This window comes from Esox lucius, chromosome 7, assembly GCF_011004845.1.
Source record: "Esox lucius isolate fEsoLuc1 chromosome 7, fEsoLuc1.pri, whole genome shotgun sequence".
NCBI lineage: Eukaryota > Metazoa > Chordata > Actinopteri > Esociformes > Esocidae > Esox > Esox lucius.
The window spans coordinates 50114174-50134516 of record NC_047575.1 but is presented as its reverse complement, the minus strand read 5'-3'; the positions used below and the strand labels follow the sequence as shown (position 1 = coordinate 50134516).

Below are 20343 nucleotides of genomic sequence, written 5' to 3'. Positions count from 1 at the left end.
ATTTAGACCACTGGTTTTCAATTGGATTCAGGTCCGGAGACAAGATGGCCATTGTGTGGACCTGAAGACATTTCTGCATTGATTTTGATGTATGTTTGGAGTCATTGCCTTGTTGAAAGGTTCGTCCACAGACAAATGTCAATTCCGTAGTAGAGGCAACCAGGTTTTGGGATAGTATATTCTGCTATTGGAATTAATTGATCTTAACAAGCACCTGTACCTCTAGTACCAAAGCTGTAATGATCCACCACTTTATTTTAGTGTGGGTATTGGTTGCTTTTCCTTGTATGCCGTCAAACATGCCGATGATGTCTCATTTTACCACAACCCATGACTCCAACTGACGTTCCAATAACGTTTGGCAATGTTCAAGTGCAGTGTCTGTGCAGTGTTTTTTTTCAACTGCTTACATGTTTTTTCATATTCTTTACCTGATCTGTTTAGGTCAACAACTGTCTCCTTTCAACTGACAGCACATACAGGACTGTGCAAATGTTCTAGGCAGGTGTAAAAAAAATACTTTAAAGTAAGAATGCTTCCGAAAATAGACATGTTAATAAGTGATACACCATGGAAAGACTGAGCACAGCAACATGACACAAGGTAGTTATACTTCATCAGCAAGGTCTCATCCGGGCAGACATTTCAAGGCACACGGGTTTCCATATTTGAAGAATGACAAAGAAACGGGCAACGTTGAAGTCCATAGACGCAGTAATTCAGTCAAGGTAACTTACTGCAGCAGATGAAAGACACAACATACTTACTTCCCTACGCAATCTGAAGATGTCCAGTAGTACCATCAGCTCAGAAAACAATGGGACCCTGGTACACCCATCTACTGTCTGGAAAAGTCTGCTCAGAAGCAGACTTCATGGAGGACCTCCGACATGGAAACCCAGCCAAGCGACTCTACTATGTAAGAAAACACAGGAAAATGCTAGCAAGTACTCTTGACTGATGAGTCAAAATATTGAATATTGAATTATTTGTCTGCATCAGAAGGCAGTTTGTTGGCTGTAGGGCCGGAAAGCTGTACACAAATGAGTGTTTGCAGGAAACAGTGAAGCTTGGTAGAGGTTCCTTGCAAGTTTGGGTGTTTCTGCAAATGGAGTTGGGAATTTGGTCGAAATGAATGGTCTCCTCAATGCTGAGAAGTACAGGCAGATACTTACCCATCATGCAATACATGCAATCAGGGAAGCATCTGATTGGCCCCAAATGTATTCTTGCTGAAGAACTATCTTCAGCATAAAGAAGAACCAGGAGTCTTGGAAGTGATGGTATGGTCCCCTCAGAGTCTCAACACCATTGAGTCTGTCAGGGATTACATGAAGAGAGAGAAGCAACTGAATTCACCAAGATGTTTGGGCCAATTTACCTGCCAAGTACCTTCTAAAACTGTGTGCAAATGTACCTGGAAGAATGTGTGCTGCTTTGAAGGCAATGGGTGATATTGATATATTGAATATCAACCCATGCCTATTGATTTGATTTAGATTTTTCTTCTGTTCACAGGTTTAGCATTTTTTTAATTAATAAATATAAACTATTAATGTCTATTTTTGAAAGCAATAAACTGTAAGGCTCAGTAAACGTTTTCTGTTTGTGAAATGTAGAAAGTATCCGTCTCCCCCTGATGTTTGAGGCCAAAAGACGATGTTGTATATTTTTTTCTAGAAAAGCGAATGTCTCCTGACCGACCAACCGACCTTGTTAAATAGTGTAGTGGTTAGAGAAGCAGACCTGCAAGCGAATCTCCTCACAGTCAAAACAAAGTATGCATTTAGATTTGTTCCGGATAGTAGCACTGCTGTCTACAACCTTTAGTATCTACGTTATAGTAAGCCTAAAATAAAACTTTTTACGGTTATATAGCGACTGTTTCTGGTGGATTTTCAAAGGTATGCATCTGTTTAACACAGTTTAACACAATTCTGAATGGTATCTTGTTACTTGTGGAAGGTGTAGTGCTTTGGCGTTGTGGTTAAAGACAGTGCCTCTCACGTGAGGACGACGATATTTAAGAATTTACTACGTTTTAGTAAGCCTCAACTAAAATTGCTTACTGTTAAAAAGTATTGCGACTATTTCTGGTGGATTCCACGATTCTCTCGTCTTTTCACTTGACAAAAAAATCAGTTAGAGTCACCTGGTGATGGCCATACGAGGCTTCATTAGCGTTATTTTAGCAGCAGGATATTATGCTGGCAGCACTCAGATTTTCTTTATCACAACAAAAGCAATCATTGAAATGTTTAAGGCAATATAGTTAACAATCTAGTCTGTGAAAACGAACAGACAAGAATAACATTGGAACACACGTTAAACATAAAATGTACAGACTAGATTGTTAACCCTAACACAAGTACTCGAATTTTGTTTATTCTAATATTCGACTAACTGTGCCCAGCTAGTGTGTATCTAAGATGGCGTGTGTAACTAAGATGGTGTCTGTATCTAAGATGGCGTCTGTAACTAACATGGCGTCTGGCACTAAGATGGCGTCTGGCACTAAATTGTTGTCTGTAACTAAGATGGCATCTGTAACTATGATGGCGTCAGTCTAAGATGGACTCTGTCTTGACCCCCAAGTCTGGCAGGTCTGTTAGTTAGGAACAGGGGCCTGGGAAAGAGGGGGGAGGAGAGAGTGGAAAGGAGTTGTGGGGGTGAGGAGGAGGAGGGGTGCCGGAGAGGGGGGCAAAAAGAGAGTATCTGGTTCTGTTCTGTGGGAGTTATAAGTCAAACACACCAAAAGAGACCGACAGAAACATACACGTTCACTCACACACTCCCACGCACACACCCTCACACACACATTCACTCCCATACAGAGTGAAGGGGTGTCTGGTGTCAACAGTCCTCTGAAAGAGGCCCACTTCCTGGGGGTGGAGACGGAGAGAGAAACAGAGAGACAGACAGAGAAATTAGAAGACATACATTATTGTATATTTTTAAATATTTCTCATGTTCCACTAAAACAAATCTTTCCCATTTCAATAAACCCTTAAAATGACAGTTGTAGCTAGCATGTGGCTGTGTAGGTAGTACTTTTATTTGCCCATCTAACATGAAATTTACAAAACAGTCGGTCAAGACCTTTTTTCAACCATACATAAGCCACACAGTTCATACACCGATCTGCCATAACATTGTGACCACTGACAAGTGAATAACACTGATAATCTTGTCATCATGGCCCCTGTCAGTGGGTGGGATATATTAGGCAGCAATTGAACATTCTGTCCTCAAAGTTGATGTTCGATTGCTGAAAAACTTCATGCTGGTACTGGTACACTACAAAAACGTTGCCAATGGAACAAGACAATTTAACTATATTTGAGGAGATATTTGCTTGAAATAAGTGAAATAATCTGTCAATGCAACAAGACAAATGACACGATTTTCCAGGTTTATTTTTTTAAAACAAGCAGTATAATCTAGCTTGATAAGAAAAATATACATGATTTTAAGGATGGTGGGGTTTTTAACCTGAAAATAAGATACATATACTTGATTTTAAGGATGGTGGGGTTTTTAACCTGAACATAAGATAAATATACTTGATAAGCCATATATCTTTTGCAGTGTAGAAAGGTGTCCGAACACACAGGGCATCACGGTTTGTTGCGTATGGGGCTGGTTGCTGCCGACCCGTCCGGGTGCCCTGCTGACCCGTCCACTGCTTAAAGCGCCTACAATGAGCATGTGAGCATCAGAACTGGACCATGAAGCAATGGAAGAAGGTGGCCTGGTTTTCTTTTACATCACATGGATGGCCAGGTGCGTGTGTGTCGCGTACCTGGAGAACACATGGGACCAGGATGCACTATGGGAAGGAGGCAAGCTGGCGGAGGCAGTGTGATGTTTTGGGCAATGTTCTGCTGGGATACCTTGGGTCCTGCCATTCATGTGGATGTTACTTTGACACGTACCACCTATCTAAGCATTGTTGCAGACTACAGCTATGGAAAAAATTAAGAGACCACTTTTTCTTTCTTTTCCAAAAAAGTTGAACAGGAAAGTTTTGATTGAGGAACAGAACAGTTCAATTTAAGAAATTCATTTTAAGAACCGTTCAATTCAAGAAACTCTTAATTTTAACCCTTCTCTTCCTCACTCAAAATCTTTTTGACTTTTTTGGAAAGGAAAGAAAAAGGTGCAGTGGTCTCTTCATTTGTTCCAGAGCTGTATGTGCACCCTTTCATGGCAACGGTATTCCCTGATGGCATTGGCCTCTTTCAGCAGATAATGCACCCTGCCCCAAAGCAAAAATGGTTCAGGAAGGGTTTGAGGAACACAACAACGAATTCAAGGTGTTGACTTGGCCTCCAAATTCCCCAGATCTCTATCCAATCGAGCATCTGTGGGATGTGCTCGACAAACAGGTCAGATCCATGGAGGCCCCACCTCGCAACTTAAAGGAGTTAAAGGATCTCCCGCTAAAGTCTTGGTGCCAGATACCACAGCACACCTTCAGAGGTCTAGTGGAGTCCATGCCTCGATGGGATTGGGCTGTTTTGGTGGGAAAATGGGGACCTACACAATATTAAACAGGTGGTCATAATGTTATGGCTGATTGGTGTATGACTCCTTGAAAGGTCAAAAACCGAAATAGAGAGAAAATTCACCTTGCACCCTAACTGACAAGCAAACAAAACAAAAAACATCATTTATTTGAAGAAATTGTCCTTAGGACCGGATGTTACCCATTAATGAAGTGTGGTTTCAGGGGGATATACTGTATTATAGTAAGTGTACACAATACATGTGCAATTAAAACTGGCAACCAGCACTTTTAATCTTGTGTCCATTTATCAACAACCCATCAATATTGATCAAAGATGTCAGTTTTCTCACTTTCTTTCTATTTCCCTTTTTTTCTAGGAAGGTAAGAAACAGTTTGATAAGGAGACAGAGAAGTATTATTCTGTTCTGGAGAAACATCTCAGCCTTTCCCCTCGCAAGAAGGATACCTTATTACAGGAGGTAAAGTTATACTCACACACACACACACACACACATACACACCTTTAACCTTAAAGCTTACGCTAACCTCAATAACCTAACATAGATTATGCCTATGCTAACTAGGGCTTCACGATTTTCCGAACTATAACCCCTTACCCTGACACACCTTACCCTGACACACCTTACCCTGAAACCCCTTACCCTGACACCCCTTACCCTGACACCCCTTACCCTGCCACACCTTACCCTGACACACCTTACCCTGAAATCCCTTACCCTGACACACCTTACCCTGACACACCTTACCCTGAAACCCCTTACCCTGAAACCCCTTACCCTGACACTCCTTACCCTGAAACCCCTTACCCAGACACACCTTACCCTGAAACCCCTTACCCTGACACCTTACCCTGACACCTTACCCTGACACACCTTACCCTGACACCCCTTAACCTGACACACCTTACCTGACACCCCTTACCCTGACACCTCTTACCCTGACACCCCTTACCCTGACACCTTACCCTGACACCCCTTACCCTAACACCTTACCCTGACACACCTTACCCTGACACCCCTTACCCTGAAATCCCTTACCCTGACACCCCTTACCCTGACACATCTTACCCTGACACACCTTACCCTGAAACCCCTTACCCTGAAACCCCTTACCCTGACACCTTACCCTGACACCTTACCCTGACACCTTACCCTGACACACCTTACCCTGACACCCCTTAACCTGACACACCTTACCTGACACCCCTTACCCTGACACCTCTTACCCTGACACCCCTTACCCTGACACCTTACCCTGACACCCCTTACCCTAACACCTTACCCTGACACCCCTTACCCTGACACCCCTTACCCTGACACCCCTTACCCTGACACCCCTTACCCCGACACCCCTTACCCTGACACCTTACCCTGAAACCCATTACCCTGAAACACATTACCCTGACACCCCTTACCCTGACACCCCTTACCCTAACACCTTACCCTGACACCCCTTACCCTGACACCCCTTACCCTGACACCCCTTACCCTGAAACCCCTTACCCTAACACCTTACCCTGACACCCCTTACCCTGACACCCCTTACCCTGACACCCCTTACCCTGACACCCCTTACCCTGACACCTTACCCTGAAACCCATTACCCTGACACACCTTACCCTGACACCCCTTACCCTAACACCTTACCCTGAAACACCTTACCCTGAAACACCTTACCCTGACACCCCTTACCCTAACACCTTACCCTGACACCCCTTACCCTGACACCCCTTACCCTGAAACACCTTACCCTGAGACCTTACCCTGACACCTTAGCCTGAAACCCCTACCTTGAAACCCTACCCATAAACCCTTACCCTGAAATCTTAACCTTGTAGTACAAAAGGGGCCGTGTTAAGGTTTAGGGTTAAGCTCTTAGGTTTAGGGATTTAGGTTAGATTTGGGTTTTTGGGGTTAGGACTTTTTATTTATTAGGTGTTAGTCATCAGAAGTGTATGTGTGTGTGTGTGTATGTGTGTGCATGCGTGTGTGCGTGCGTGCGTGTGTGTGCGTGTGTGTGTGTGCGTGCGTGTGTGTGTGTGTGCGTGCGTGCGTGTGTGTGTGTGCAGGCTGATAACCAGGTGAACAGGGAGCAGCAGGTGTTCTATGATGCCTCTCTTCAGTATGTCTTCAAGATACAGGAAGTCCAGGAGAGGAAGAAATTTGAGTTTGTTGAGCCGGTGAGACACACACACCAGAAACACACATCTGTCACACATCTAACTCACACACACATTCACACACACAAACCTGACACACAGACAGACCACACACACAAATCTAACACACACCCACCATACACACACACAACTAACACACCTTTTACACACACACACACACCTGACACACAGACACACACATCTGACACACAGACACACACACACACACATTTTACACACACACACACACAACTAACACACATTTTACACACACACACACACACGCCTGACACACGGACAAACCACAGACACACACACATCTAACACAGGCACACCACATGCACACATCTAACACAGGCACACTGCACACACACATCTAACAAACAGACACAACACTCTGACAGGATTTGACATCAGTTTGTTACGACTCATGCAAAAACCCTCAACACAAACACATACCCCACCGCACACACACGCACACATGCACATACACACACCCAGTACACCCACAATTTACCCATTACACACACATAAACACACATCTATATTCCTGTGGGGCTTCTTTAAGGTTGACCCAGAGATTAACATTATTTATTTGCTTTCTGTTTAAATATAATTATGTAGAACTGAAATGAAGCATTTAATTTAAAGTGAAAAATTCTTACACGTTGCTTCAATGGAAAATCATGTTGTTCATTTTCTGTTCCAGTAATGCTTTATTGATTCTCTGGATCAAATGTAGCCCTTTTCTATCAAAATTGTCAAAAGGAATGTAAATGATTTGTGTAGGCTACAAATGCTGTATTTTGAAACAAATTGGTGATTATGTTGTATTTTTACTAGAATTACTGTAAGCATGTCTCTCCCTCAGCTCCTGGCCTTTCTCCAGGGACTCTTCACATTCTACCATGAAGGATATGAGCTGGCCACAGAGTTTGGACCCTACAAACAGCAGCTACAATACAACCTGCAAAACGTAAGGCTGTGTGTGTCCGTGTGTCTCTGTGTCCGTGTGTCTCTGTGTCCGTGTGTCTCTGTGTCCGTGTGTCTCAGTGTCCGTGTGTCTCAGTGTCTCTGTGTCCGTGTGTCTCTGTGTCTCAGTGTCTCAGTGTCTCTGTGTCCGTGTGTCTCTGTGTCCGTGTGTCTCAGTGTCTCTGTGTCCGTGTGTCTCAGTGTCTCAGTGTCCGTGTGTCTCAGTGTCTCTGTGTCTCTGTGTCCGTGTGTCTCAGTGTCTCAGTGTCTCTGTGTCTCTGTGTCTCAGTGTCTCTGTGTCTCTGTGTCCGTGTGTCTCAGTGTCTCTGTGTCTCTGTGTCTCAGTGTCCCTGTGTCTCTGTGTCTCAGTGTCTCAGTGTCTCAGTGTCTCTGTGTCTCTGTGTCTCAGTGTCTGTGTGTCCCTGTGTCCCTGTGTCTCTGTGTCTCTGTGTCCCTGTGTCCCTGTGTCCCTGTGTCTCTGTGTCCCTGTGTCCGTGTGTCTCTGTGTCCGTGTGTCTTTGTGTCCGTGTGTCCCTGTGTCTTTGTGTCCCTGTGTCTTTGTGTCCCTGTGTCTGTATGCTCAACTAGTCTAAAGAAGGCCAGTTTTATTGCTTTTAATCAACACAACAGCATTCAGCTGTGCTAGCTTAATTGCAAAAGTATTTTCTAATGATCAATGTGCCTTTTAAAATGATAAACTTGGATTAACAAACACAACGTGCCATTGGAATACATGTGTCTCTGTGTATTTGTTTGTGTGTGTTTATTGCAGTTATTTTAAAAAGCCATTTTCACATCAGCAGTTGTCACAGAGTGCTTATACAGACACTGAAATGTCAAATAGCACGAAGTAGGATGCTGAAGCAAAGTAGCTAAGAAACTCTCCCTTGTTTAGTCCAACAGGGTCAATTATTATAGGTGGGCTGTATCTGGACTGGGTCAATTAATACAGGTGGGCTGTGTTACTGTGTGGGTTGTACTGGGGTTTTGGTGGGTGTGGTTATGGTTTAGTCACAATACATTTTTCTATTTAAATTTAATTGTGATCCTAAATTCTCATTAGTTTACCGTAATTTCCTGTTTTTATAAACCATGGCTTATTTACAGATTTTGAAAACATTTTCAACCACAGCGGTTAATACATGGGTGTGGTTATTACATGGGTGTGGCTAATACATGGGTGTGGTTAATACATGGGTGTGGTTAATACATGGGTGTGGCTAATACACAAGTTAACATTTTTAAAATGTTTTTTCTCAGGTGATTGCTTGTCGACGTAGATGTCTCAGAAATTAATGTAGCAGATTTAAAACAACTGGCATTACAGGGTTTTCAAAAACACATTTTATTCGTCAAAAGGTTAATTTTGGTAGTGCTTTGGGACAGATGTTTAATATTAGTGTATGATGTATGTACGAGTCATAATTCTCCCGGCAAATGTGGTTAATATATGGGTCCAGTTAATACTCGGGTTTGTATAAAACTATTAAAAGAATGGTGCAGTTTATACACTGTGCGGATTATAAACAGGGAATTACAGTAGTAAAACGTGTGTGTGTGCGTGTGTGTGTGTGTTTAGACCCGTAATAACTTTGAGAGTACCCGTGCTGAGGTGGAGCGTTTGATGAAGAGGATTAGATCAGCAGAGCCAGACATTAAAGCACCTGGCCCCTTCACCATGGAGGGCTACCTCTACATTCAGGAGAAACGTGAGGAAACACATTGGATTATTGAATACACTATTATAGACACAGGCTTCTATTGAATACACTATTACTGACACAGGCTTCTATTGAATACACTATTTTAGACACAGGCTTCTATTCATTACCCTATTATAGACACAAGCTTCTATTGATTACACTATTATAGACACAGGCTTCTATTGAATACACTATTATAGACACAGGCTTCTATTGAATACACTATTATAAACACAGGCTTCTATTGAATACACTATTATAAACACAGGCTTCTATTGATTACACTATTATAGGCACAGGCTTCTATTGATTACACTATTATAAACACAGGCTTCTATTGAATACACTATTATAGACACAGGCTTCTATTGAATACACTATTATAAACACAGGCTTCTATTGATTACATTATTATAGACACAGGCTTTTATTGAATACATTATTATAGACACAGGCTTTTATTGAATACATTATTATAGACACAGGCTTCTATTGAATACATTATTATAGACACATTATAGCACCTGGTCCCTTCAGCTGGACAGCTCTCTCTACAATCAGGATGATTTGTATCGATTTGTATTTAAGAAAAAAAATGTATTTTAATGTAGATATGTATTTTAGTATAGATGTGTATTACAGCTCCGGAAAAAATTAAGAGACCACTGCACCTTTTTCTTTCCATTCCAAAAAAGTTGAAAAGGAAAGTTTTGAGTGAGGAACAGAAGCATTCAATTTGTAGTGGTCTCTTTATTTTAACCCTTCTGTTCCTCACTCAAAACCTTTCTTTTCGACTTTTTTGGAAATGAAAGAAAAATGTGCAGTGGTCTCTTAGTATTTGCCGGAGCTGTATATTTTAGTATAAATATGTACTGAACTATACAGATGGGTGACAAATGAAAGGGAAAGCCAATCTAAGTGTCTCAGTAAGATTTTGGGCCACAAGCTCCCAGAACAGCTTCAATGTGTACATCATTTGGGTTGAGATCTGGTGACTGGGAAGGCCATAGCATGTGATTCACATCAGTTTCATACTTCAAACCATTCAGTGACCCCTTGTGCCCTGTGGTTGGGGGCATTGTCATCCTGGAAGAGACCCAATAATGAACCCTCTTTCAAAGTCACTTGGATCCTTCCCTCTTGCAATCTTGATCCAATCAAGGTCAACTGGGCCTGCTCAGCAGGTATCATGCTGTACACCTGTATGGAAGCATCTGCATTCATTATACATACATCCATCTTCTTCCGCTTATCCGGGGCCGGGTCGCGGGGGCAGCAGTCTAAGCAGAGATGCCCAGACTTCCCTCTCCCCAGACACTTCCTCCAGCTCTTCCGGGTGGACACAGAGGCGTTCCCAGGCCAGCCGGGAGACATAGTCCCTCCAGCGTGTCCTAGGTCTTCCCCGGGGTCTCCTCCCGGGTGGGACGGGACCGGAACACCTTCCCAGGAAGGAAACGGATGCCCAAGCCACCTCAGCCTGACCCCTCTCTATGTGGAGGAGCAGCGGCTTTACTCTGAGCTCCTCCCGGGTGACCAAGCTTCTCACCCTATCTCTTAGGGATCGCCCAGCCACCCTCACCCTCAAAGCTCATTTCGGCCACCTGTATCTGGGATCTTGTCCTTTCGGTCATGACCCAAAGCTCATGACCATAGGTGAGAGTAGGGCCGTAGATTGACCAGAAGCTGCACCGATCCGTCTGTCAATCTCCTGTTCCATCCTTCCCTCACTCATGAACAAGACCCCTAGATACTTAAACTCCTCCACTTGAGGCAGGCACTCTCCACCAACCTGAAGTGGGCAAGCCACCCTTTTCCGACTGAGGACCATGGCCTCGGATTTGGAGGTACTGATTCTCATCCCCACCGCTTCACACTCGGCTGCGAATGCATTCATTATGTTACTCATTTATCCAGGTTTTTCCTTTAATTCGTCACCCGTCTGTAGATGTGTGAAGTGTATAAATATGTATTGTATTGTAGGGGCTCTGGGCAGTGCTTGGAGCAGACACTACTGTACATTTGAGAAAGGCTCTAAGATGTTCACCATGAGAAGCAGCCCTGACTCCAAACAGGTGAGTTATCCTAGCAACTCAAAGTGTAGGTAGAGCAGGTAGGTAGAGCAGGTAGGTAGAGCAGGTGGGTAGAGCAGGTGGGTAGAGCAGGTGGGTAGACCAGGTGGGTAGACCAGGTGGGTAGACCAGGTTGGTAGACCAGGTGGGTAGAGCAGGTGGGTAGAACCGGTGGCCTGCAACCAAAAGGTTGATGTGTCGAATCCCAGAGCCATTGAGCTAAAATATCTTTCTTCCCGACACTGAGCGTAGATGTTTTTCTCCTTGGTCATTGCTGTCATGATGACCTAAAATACAATAATTATAATTAAAATAATGGAAAACGTGTTAAAGTAATTATATTATAAATGCCCCTTAACTGTGGTTAAATCAGAAAAATCGAACCAATGGGGATTTCTTTCTGTGGTTTAGGTTTAGGGCACAATTGCAATTAGGATTAGGGCTAGAGTTAAGTTTAGGCCATACCGGTTAGGTTTAGGGTTAGGCTTTAGGGACAGATTAAATGTAGGCATAAATGTTGCATTATTGAAGTTAAGATTGGGGTAAATTGTTTTAGAGGTAGGGGTAAAAACATTTTGAGGTAGGGGTAAATTGTTTTAGAGGTAGTGGTAAACTGCTAAGTACACGTGTGTGTTTGTGTGTTTCAACAGAACGGCCTGGTGAGCAGTGGATCAGAGGTCTTCAGGCTGAGGTCTTGTGTCCGGAGAAAGACAGACTCCATCGACAAACGCTTCTGTTTTGACATTGAGGTGGTGGAAAGGTGAGAGAGAGGCAGTCAGGGAGGCCAGGAGGGAGGGAGGTCAGGAGGGAGGTGGGTAGAGGGAGTTATGGAGGGAGGGAGGTCAGGAGGGAGGTGGGTAGAGGGAGTTATGGAGGGTGGGAGGGGGTGGATTGAGGGAGGGAGGTCAGGAGGGTGGGAGGGAGTTATGGATGGATGGAGGTCAGGAGGGAGGGAGGGAGGGAGTTATGGAGGGAGGGAGGTCAGGAGGGAGGGAGGGAGGGAGTTATGGAGGGAGGGAGGTCAGGAGGGAGGTGGGTAGAGGGAGTTATGGAGGGTGGGAGGGGGTGGATTGAGGGAGGGAGGTCAGGAGGGAGGGAGGGAGTTATGGATGGATGGATGGAGGTCAGGAGGGAGGGAGGGAGTTATGGATGGATGGAGGTCAGGAGGGAGGGAGGGAGGTGGAGGGAGGGAGGGAGTTATGGATGGATGGATGGAGGGGGGTGGAGGGAGTTACGGATGGATGGAGGGAGGTGGAGGGAGTTATGATGGATGGAGGTCAGGAGGGAGGTGGAGGGAGTTATGGATGGATGGAGGGAGGTGGAGGGAGTTATGGATGGAGGAGGTCAGGAGGGAGGGAGGGAGGGAGGGAGGTGGAGGGAGTTATGGATGGATGGAGAGAGGTCAGGAGGGAGGGAGGGAGGGAGGTGGAGGGAGTTATGGATGGATGGATGGATGGATGGAGGGTGGGAGGGAGGGGGGTGGAGGGAGTTATGAATGGGTAAAGGGAGGTCAGGATGGAGGGATGGAGGGAGGGGGGTGGAGGGAGTTATGGATGGATGGAAGGAGGGAGGTAGAGGGAGTTATGGATGGATGGATGGGTGGACAGGTGGTGACATTCTTCCTCTGTCTGTAGGCATGGTATAATCACTCTGCAGGCTCTCTCTGAGTCCAACAGACGACTGTGGCTGGAAGCTATGGATGGGAAGGAACCTGTAAGAATACCACACTACTAATACTATACTACCATATTATACCACCCTACGAATACTATACTACCATATACTACCACACTACGAATACTATACTGCCATATTATACCACCCTATGAATACTATACTACCATATTATACCACCCTACTAATACTATACTACCATATAATACCACACTACTAATACTATACTGCCATATTATACCACCCTACGAATACTATACTACCATATTATACCACCCTACGAATACTATACTACCATATAATACCACACTACGAATACTATACTGCCATATTATACCACCCTACTAATACTATACTACCATATAATACCACACTACGAATACTATACTGCCATATTATACCACCCTACGAATACTATAATTCCATATTATACCACCCTACTAATACTATACTGCCATACTATACCACCCTACTAATACTATACTGCCATATTATACCACCCTACGAATACTATACTGCCATATTATACCACCCTACGAATACTATACTGCCATATTATACCACCCTACAAATACTATACTGCCATATTATACCACCCTACGAATAATATACTGCCATATTATACCACCTTACGAATACTATAATGCCATATTATACCACCCTACTAATACTATACTACCATATAATACCACACTACTAATACTATACTACCATATTATACCACCCTACTAATACTGTACTACCTTATCATACCACCCTACTAATACTATACTACCATATTATACCACCCTACTAATACTATACTACCTTATCATACCACCCTACTAATACTATACTACCATATTATACCACCCTACTAATACTATACTACCTTATCATACCACCCTACTAATACTATACTACCATATTATACCACCCTACTAATACTATACTACCTTATCATACCACCCTACTAATACTATACTACCTTATCATACCACCCTACTAATACTATACTACCATATTATACCACCCTACTAATACTATACTACCTTATCATACCACCCTACTAATACTATACTACCATATTATACCACCCTACGAATACTATTCTACCATATAATACCACCCTACGAATACTATTCTACCATATAATACCACCCTACTAATACTATACTACCATATTATATTACCCTCCTAATACTATACTACCTTATCATACCACCTTACTAATACTAAAGAACCGGAGTGATGTGCTCTGTTCTCTTGGCTTCTGAATGAGCTGCAGCTGTTTTACAGTCTTTTTGGGGAGTTAAGAGGCCATTACAGTACTTAAACCTACTAGAGATAAAAGCATGGATGAGCTTCTCTTGGTCTTTTTGGGACACCAAGCCCTTGATTCTGGCTATATTTTTAAGATGATAAGATGCTGTTTTGGTGACCGCTTTGATATGAATGTTGAACACTTGGTCCCTATTTTTTTTTTGCTAATACTATACTACACTACTAATATTATACTACACCACTATACAACAATAATAATACTGTACTCCACTACTGATTTTATACTTCACTACTACTAAACAACAATACTAATACTATACTATAATTCTAATATTATAATACACTGTAGCTTGCTCACTAGCAGGGACTAGCAGTCACTTTTTTCCCCCTAAGGTTTGTGGGTCATTAGGGAGTCTGAAGCAGCTGGCTTTAGCTGGACTGTCCGTTTACATAATCCAACATCAGAAATGCAGCTCTATTGGAAGCCAAATAAATATGACACTTTACGCTCAGACAGAATTATACGGTCACTATTGTTAGTTGAGGTGAGTATAATAATTCATTTAGTTTGTTTATCTATTAGCAGAACAGATGTGAATGTTTTGACAGTAGGAATTAATTAGGCCAAAGCTACATAGTTTAAGGGATTGTTTTTGCTCAATACTCTGGGATTGTTTTTGCTCAATACTCTGGGATTGTTTTTCTCAATTCTCTGGGATTGTTTTTGCTCAATACTCTGGGATTGTTTTTGTTCAATACACTGGGATTGTTTTTGCTCAATACTCTGGGATTGTTTTTGCTCAATACTCTGGGATTGTTTTGCTCAATACTCTGGGATTGTTTTGCTCAGTACTCTGGGATTGCTTTGCTCAGTACTCTGGGATTGTTTTGCTCAGTACTATGAAGGTTAAAACAGCGACATACGTTTTTTAGTTGTAAAAATGGTTGCACAATTGTAAAAAAAATATTTTCAAACTTGGAATTACTTATGTAATTCTAAAAACGTTTTGCAAACTTATAATGACTTTTGTAGTTGTATAAAAATTTGCATAATTGTAACTAACTTGATAATTGGAGTCATGCAACTCACTATTAACACTTGCCAATGTAAAATACAGACGCTCAGAGTTTTGTCACAAACAGTCTGGGGTGGTACGTTTCAGTTTTTGCAGGCAGAGATACCCAAGAGGACTCTGATTGGCAGGCCGTAGCTTTTCTGACCAATGTATCGAATGCATCGTGAACACCACACTTTCACCTTTTAACCCAAAAAAAACATGGCAAAGCACAGTCGGCTTCTCGTAGCCTACCTCAGTTTTAATGGGATAACAAACCTTTTCGATTATGTTTCCACCTAGCTAAATCAATGCACAAAGTTTTAATGGAGTCTACTAGTTAAATTACTCAAATGTAAATCTAGCAACTAGCAAGGAATTTACATGGCTACTACAGCTTTGCCTTTGAAATGGACATGTATTTACCATGTGAATAATATAAATTAACTTTGCATCATTCATATTTTGTATTAGACTAGTTTGGGTTTATACATGCCAGTTTAATATGGTTCATATCATAACATGTATTTTTGTTTATCATTGAATGTGTTCGTATTTGTTCAAAACGTGTTTAATCTGCTAGGGCTGTCACCACTGTTTGGCAAAAGGTTAAGACTTAATTTGATCCCTCTTTGATACTTAATAGGAATTTCTACTCCAGAGAACTGGGTACAGTTTCAGTTCGTAACTTGCCATGTCAATTCCTTGCTAATTAAAAATGCTCCGGTGAAGTTATTTAGCCCGTAACATTTATATTGTTTTCTATCAAAACAGTTTCTCGTACTTTTCAAATGCATTGAACGAACTGATAAAAGGTTTGGTATAGTATCAACAACTGAGGTAAGAGCAGGTAGGAAATGCCGACCATGAGTTTAAACACTGGTGTTCCGGAATCTACTCAGATTGGTTAAAAGGTGAAATGTGACGGACTCATTTCATTGGTCAGAAATGCTATACCCTACCAATCAGAGTCTCATGGGTATACCCGCTTGCAATTGCTGTGAAACATACTACAGGAGACTGTGATTTACAAAAACAACTGTATTGTACATTGGCAAAGTGTTATTAATGCGTTGCATGATTCCAAATATCACGTTAGTTACAATTATGTACATTTTTATACAACCACAAAAGTAATTTCAAGTTTGCAAATCTTTTTTTTACAAATGTGCGAAATGTTCTCCCAACTACAAAGGTAATTCCAATACTTTGGGATTGTTTTTGCTCAATGTTTTTTTGAGTAATACTACACTCAGGGTCTGTTTTGCTCCAACCCTAAAATGGAGTATAAAGATACTTGAATAAAAAGGGCTGTATTTCCAACACGGTTCACGGTTTATGAATGTTAATAGCCTTAAAATACAGCTGACACTTCAATAGCTATACTATAGTTAAAATACACCTAACATCTTTGCCATTGTTACATTTACAATATAATGCGCTGTAGTACAGAGCAGAAACAATGGAAATTAGTGTGACTGTCCAAGTCCATCATCTGTGTATTGGCAGCATTACCTGAGGAACGGACACTCTTCAATGGTTGTGAGAGAGTAGCCCGTTTAAACAAACAAGCACATTAAAAAGCATTGGATACATTTTACTTTACTTTAGGAATAATCCTAATACTTTACAACATAGAACACACACCATCCCCTAAGAAATGACCAATCATAATACTTTACTACACACTCCGCCCCTAAAGTAAATGACCAGTCAAAATACTTTACTACACACTCTGCCTCGTAGTTAGTGACCAATCATAATACTTTGTTACACACACCGCCCCCTAGTGTCTGATCATGTTTTATTACTCTTTGTAGATCTACACTCTTCCAGCACTGCTAAGCAAGAAGGAGGAGAGTAAGTTATTTCTGTCTCTCTGTTTTTGTATCTCTATTCTATCCCTCTCTTTTTCTATACCTCTTTCTCAGCCTTTCTGTTTCTGCTCTTCCTGTTTTTTTTTCTCTTCCTCTCTTTCTCCCTGTCTGTTTTATTTCTTTGTCTCACTCTCTGCTCCTCATCTTCCTTTCCTTTTTGCTAAGAAATTAACTTTGGACTTATGGTGTGTGTGTGTAGCATTCCTGAACGAGGCTGGTTTTAACTTTGTGAAGAGATGTATCGAGCTGGTGGAAATGAGAGGTAAAAGTGCACCCCTACACAGATGAAAACATACATTCACATATACATTTTGGGGATATCTTCTTAATGCAATTTGCTTCATCAAATCCCATCAAATCAGCCACGACAAAATCTGTCATTCTGTCCTTGATCAAGGCCAATAAATCTAATTGCTCTGAAGTCGTGGCTGAAATGGGAAATGTCAACTTCCCTGAGAAATTAAGGGTGAAAAACCCACAGACAAAGATTTTGTTTGTGTTTCCAGGCATGTCCACGCTGGGTCTTTATCGGGTGGGAGGAGTCAGCTCCAAGGTCCAGCGCCTCATGACTATGGTTTTTGGTGAGTGTGTGTCCGTGTGTGTGTCCGTGTGTGTGTCCGTGTGTGTGTCCGTGTGTGTGTCCGTGTGTGTGTCCGTGTGTCTATGTGAGCTGTGTGTCTTTTGGTGTTGTGTGTGTCTGTGTGTGTTTATGTATGTTCAAGGATTTCACAATGTCGAGTCATATGCTTTACCAATGTCGAGTCATAGGCTTTAACAATGTCGAGTCATAGGCTTTAACAATGTCGAGTCATAGGCTTTAACAATGTCGAGTCATAGGCTTTAACAATGTCGAGTCATAGGCTTTAACAATGTCAGGTCATAGGCTTTAACAATGTCAGGTCATAGGCTTTAACAATGTCAACTTTCAAAGTGTTGCATCTACTGTCTACCAGGAATGACGGAGCCTTGCCACAGCGTCTAAAGTTTATTATAGATTGGTCCACAGCCTCCAAAGCTCATTTTTGATTGGTTCCCAGCCTCTAAAGGTTCTTGTTGATTGGTCCACAGCCCCTAAAACCCCTCCCAACCTGCAACTGGACCCTGATATCTGGGACAACAAGACTATAACGAGCGGACTAAAGAACTACCTCAGGTACACACACACACACACCACACGCTACGCACAAACAAAAAGCTACACTCACACGTGCACCTAGCACGAAACTCATAAAAAAACATAGGATACATTTCTTACTTCACTTATTATTGTCAAACATGAGCAGGCTTTCTTAGACAACCGTTTGGCAGCTATAACCTGCCATAGTGTTCAGTGTATCCCTGTAATTGAAAATGCATATTGTTGCTTTAAAATTATTCCCAGTCCTACTTTAAAATTATTCCCAGTCCTACTTTAAAATGATTACCAGTCCTACTTTAAAATGATTACCAGTCCTACTTTAAAATGATTACCAGTCCTACTTTAAAATTATTCCCAGTCCTACTTTAAAATGATTACCAGTCCTACTTTAAAATGATTACCAGTCCTACTTTAAAATGATTACCAGTCCTACTTTAAAATTATTACCAGTCCTACTTTAAAATTATTCCCAGTCCTACTTTAAAATGATTACCAGTCCTGTTTTGCTTAAAAAAAAAAAATTTTCCTTGTCCTGCTTAACAATGACTCCTAGTCCTACTTTTAAACAAAAAAATGTTTATGAACAAATATTCCTCTTGTATGTATGTGTGTGTATGTGTATTTGTGTGTGTGTGTGTGTGTGTGTGTGTGTGTAGGTGTCTAGCTGACCCTCTGATGACCTACAGACTACACAATGACTTCATACTGGCTGCCAGTAAGATCTCTGTTATTTAACAGACATAAGATTAGTGTGTTCATCAAGATACATATAAAGGTACCAGATATGCATGTATCACATGTTAGCAGACAGCTAGCTGATATCCTCATATCACATGGTACCAGACAGCTAGGTGATATCTTTTTATCACTTGGTACCAGGTAGCTAGATTATATACTCATGTCACGTTACCAGAGAGCTTGGTAATATCCTCACAGCACATGGAACCAAATAACTTGGTGATATCCTCATATCACATGGTACCAGATAACTTGGTGATATCCTCATATCACATGGTACCAGATAACTTGGTGATATCCTCATATCACATGGTACCAGATAACTTGGTGATATCCTCATATCACATGGTACCAGATAACTTGGTGATATCCTCATATCACATGGTACCAGATAACTTGGTGATATCCTCATATCACATGGTACCAGATAACTTGGTGATATCCTCATATCACATGGTACCAGATAACTTGGTGATATCCTCATATCACATGGTACCAGATAACTTGGTGATATCCTCATATCACATGGTACCAGATAACTTGGTGATATCCTCATATCACATGGTACCAGATAATTTGGTGATATCCTCATATCACATGGTACCAGATAACTTGGTGATATCCTCATATCACATGGTACCAGATAACTTGGTGACAACATGTGTTTCTGTGTGTAGAGTCAGATGACCCGCAGTACCGTGTGAGGGCGGTCCACGCTCTCGTCTACAAACTACCTGACAGAAACAAAGACATGCTGAACCTCCTGACCAAACACTTGCTGGCGTATGTTACAATTACAGCTTGCCTTCTACCTCTCTACCTATCACAACCTGCCTTTTACATTTCAGCCAATTACAGCCTGCCTTCTACCTCTCTACCTATCACAACCTGCCTTTTACATTTCAGCCAATTACAGCCTGCCTTCTACCTCTCTACCTATCACAACCTGCCTTTTACATTTCAGCCAATTACAGCCTGTGTACCTATTGCAACCTGCCTTTTACCTTTCAACCAATTACAGCCTATGTACCTATTGCAACCTGCCTTTTACCTTTCAACCAATTACATCCTATGTACCTATTGCAACCTGCCTTTTACATTTCAACCAATTACAGCCTGTCTTTTATCACATTCTATTGCGTCCTGGCGTTTACTTTTCCACCAA

The 20343-nt window shown here is 42.0% G+C and overlaps 1 protein-coding gene across 2 annotated transcripts in view; it reads left to right on the top strand.

Annotated features, from left to right (window-relative positions):
* Nucleotides 1–20343, top strand: part of arhgap42a (Rho GTPase activating protein 42a) — a 55166-nt gene that overhangs the window by 8300 nt on the left and 26523 nt on the right. For both annotated transcript variants that reach the window (XR_002196569.3, XM_013132511.4), the window contains exons 5-17: nucleotides 4888–4989; nucleotides 6600–6710; nucleotides 7561–7665; nucleotides 9241–9370; nucleotides 11345–11436; nucleotides 12084–12193; nucleotides 13068–13146; nucleotides 17246–17285; nucleotides 17502–17564; nucleotides 17809–17883; nucleotides 18371–18455; nucleotides 19097–19155; nucleotides 19856–19961. Coding sequence is in view for 1 of the 2 variants with exons in the window: in XM_013132511.4 (XP_012987965.1) it covers nucleotides 4888–4989; nucleotides 6600–6710; nucleotides 7561–7665; nucleotides 9241–9370; nucleotides 11345–11436; nucleotides 12084–12193; nucleotides 13068–13146; nucleotides 17246–17285; nucleotides 17502–17564; nucleotides 17809–17883; nucleotides 18371–18455; nucleotides 19097–19155; nucleotides 19856–19961 (1157 nt within the window). In the remaining variant the exon portion in view is untranslated. The remainder of the gene's footprint in view (nucleotides 1–4887; nucleotides 4990–6599; nucleotides 6711–7560; nucleotides 7666–9240; nucleotides 9371–11344; nucleotides 11437–12083; nucleotides 12194–13067; nucleotides 13147–17245; nucleotides 17286–17501; nucleotides 17565–17808; nucleotides 17884–18370; nucleotides 18456–19096; nucleotides 19156–19855; nucleotides 19962–20343) is intronic.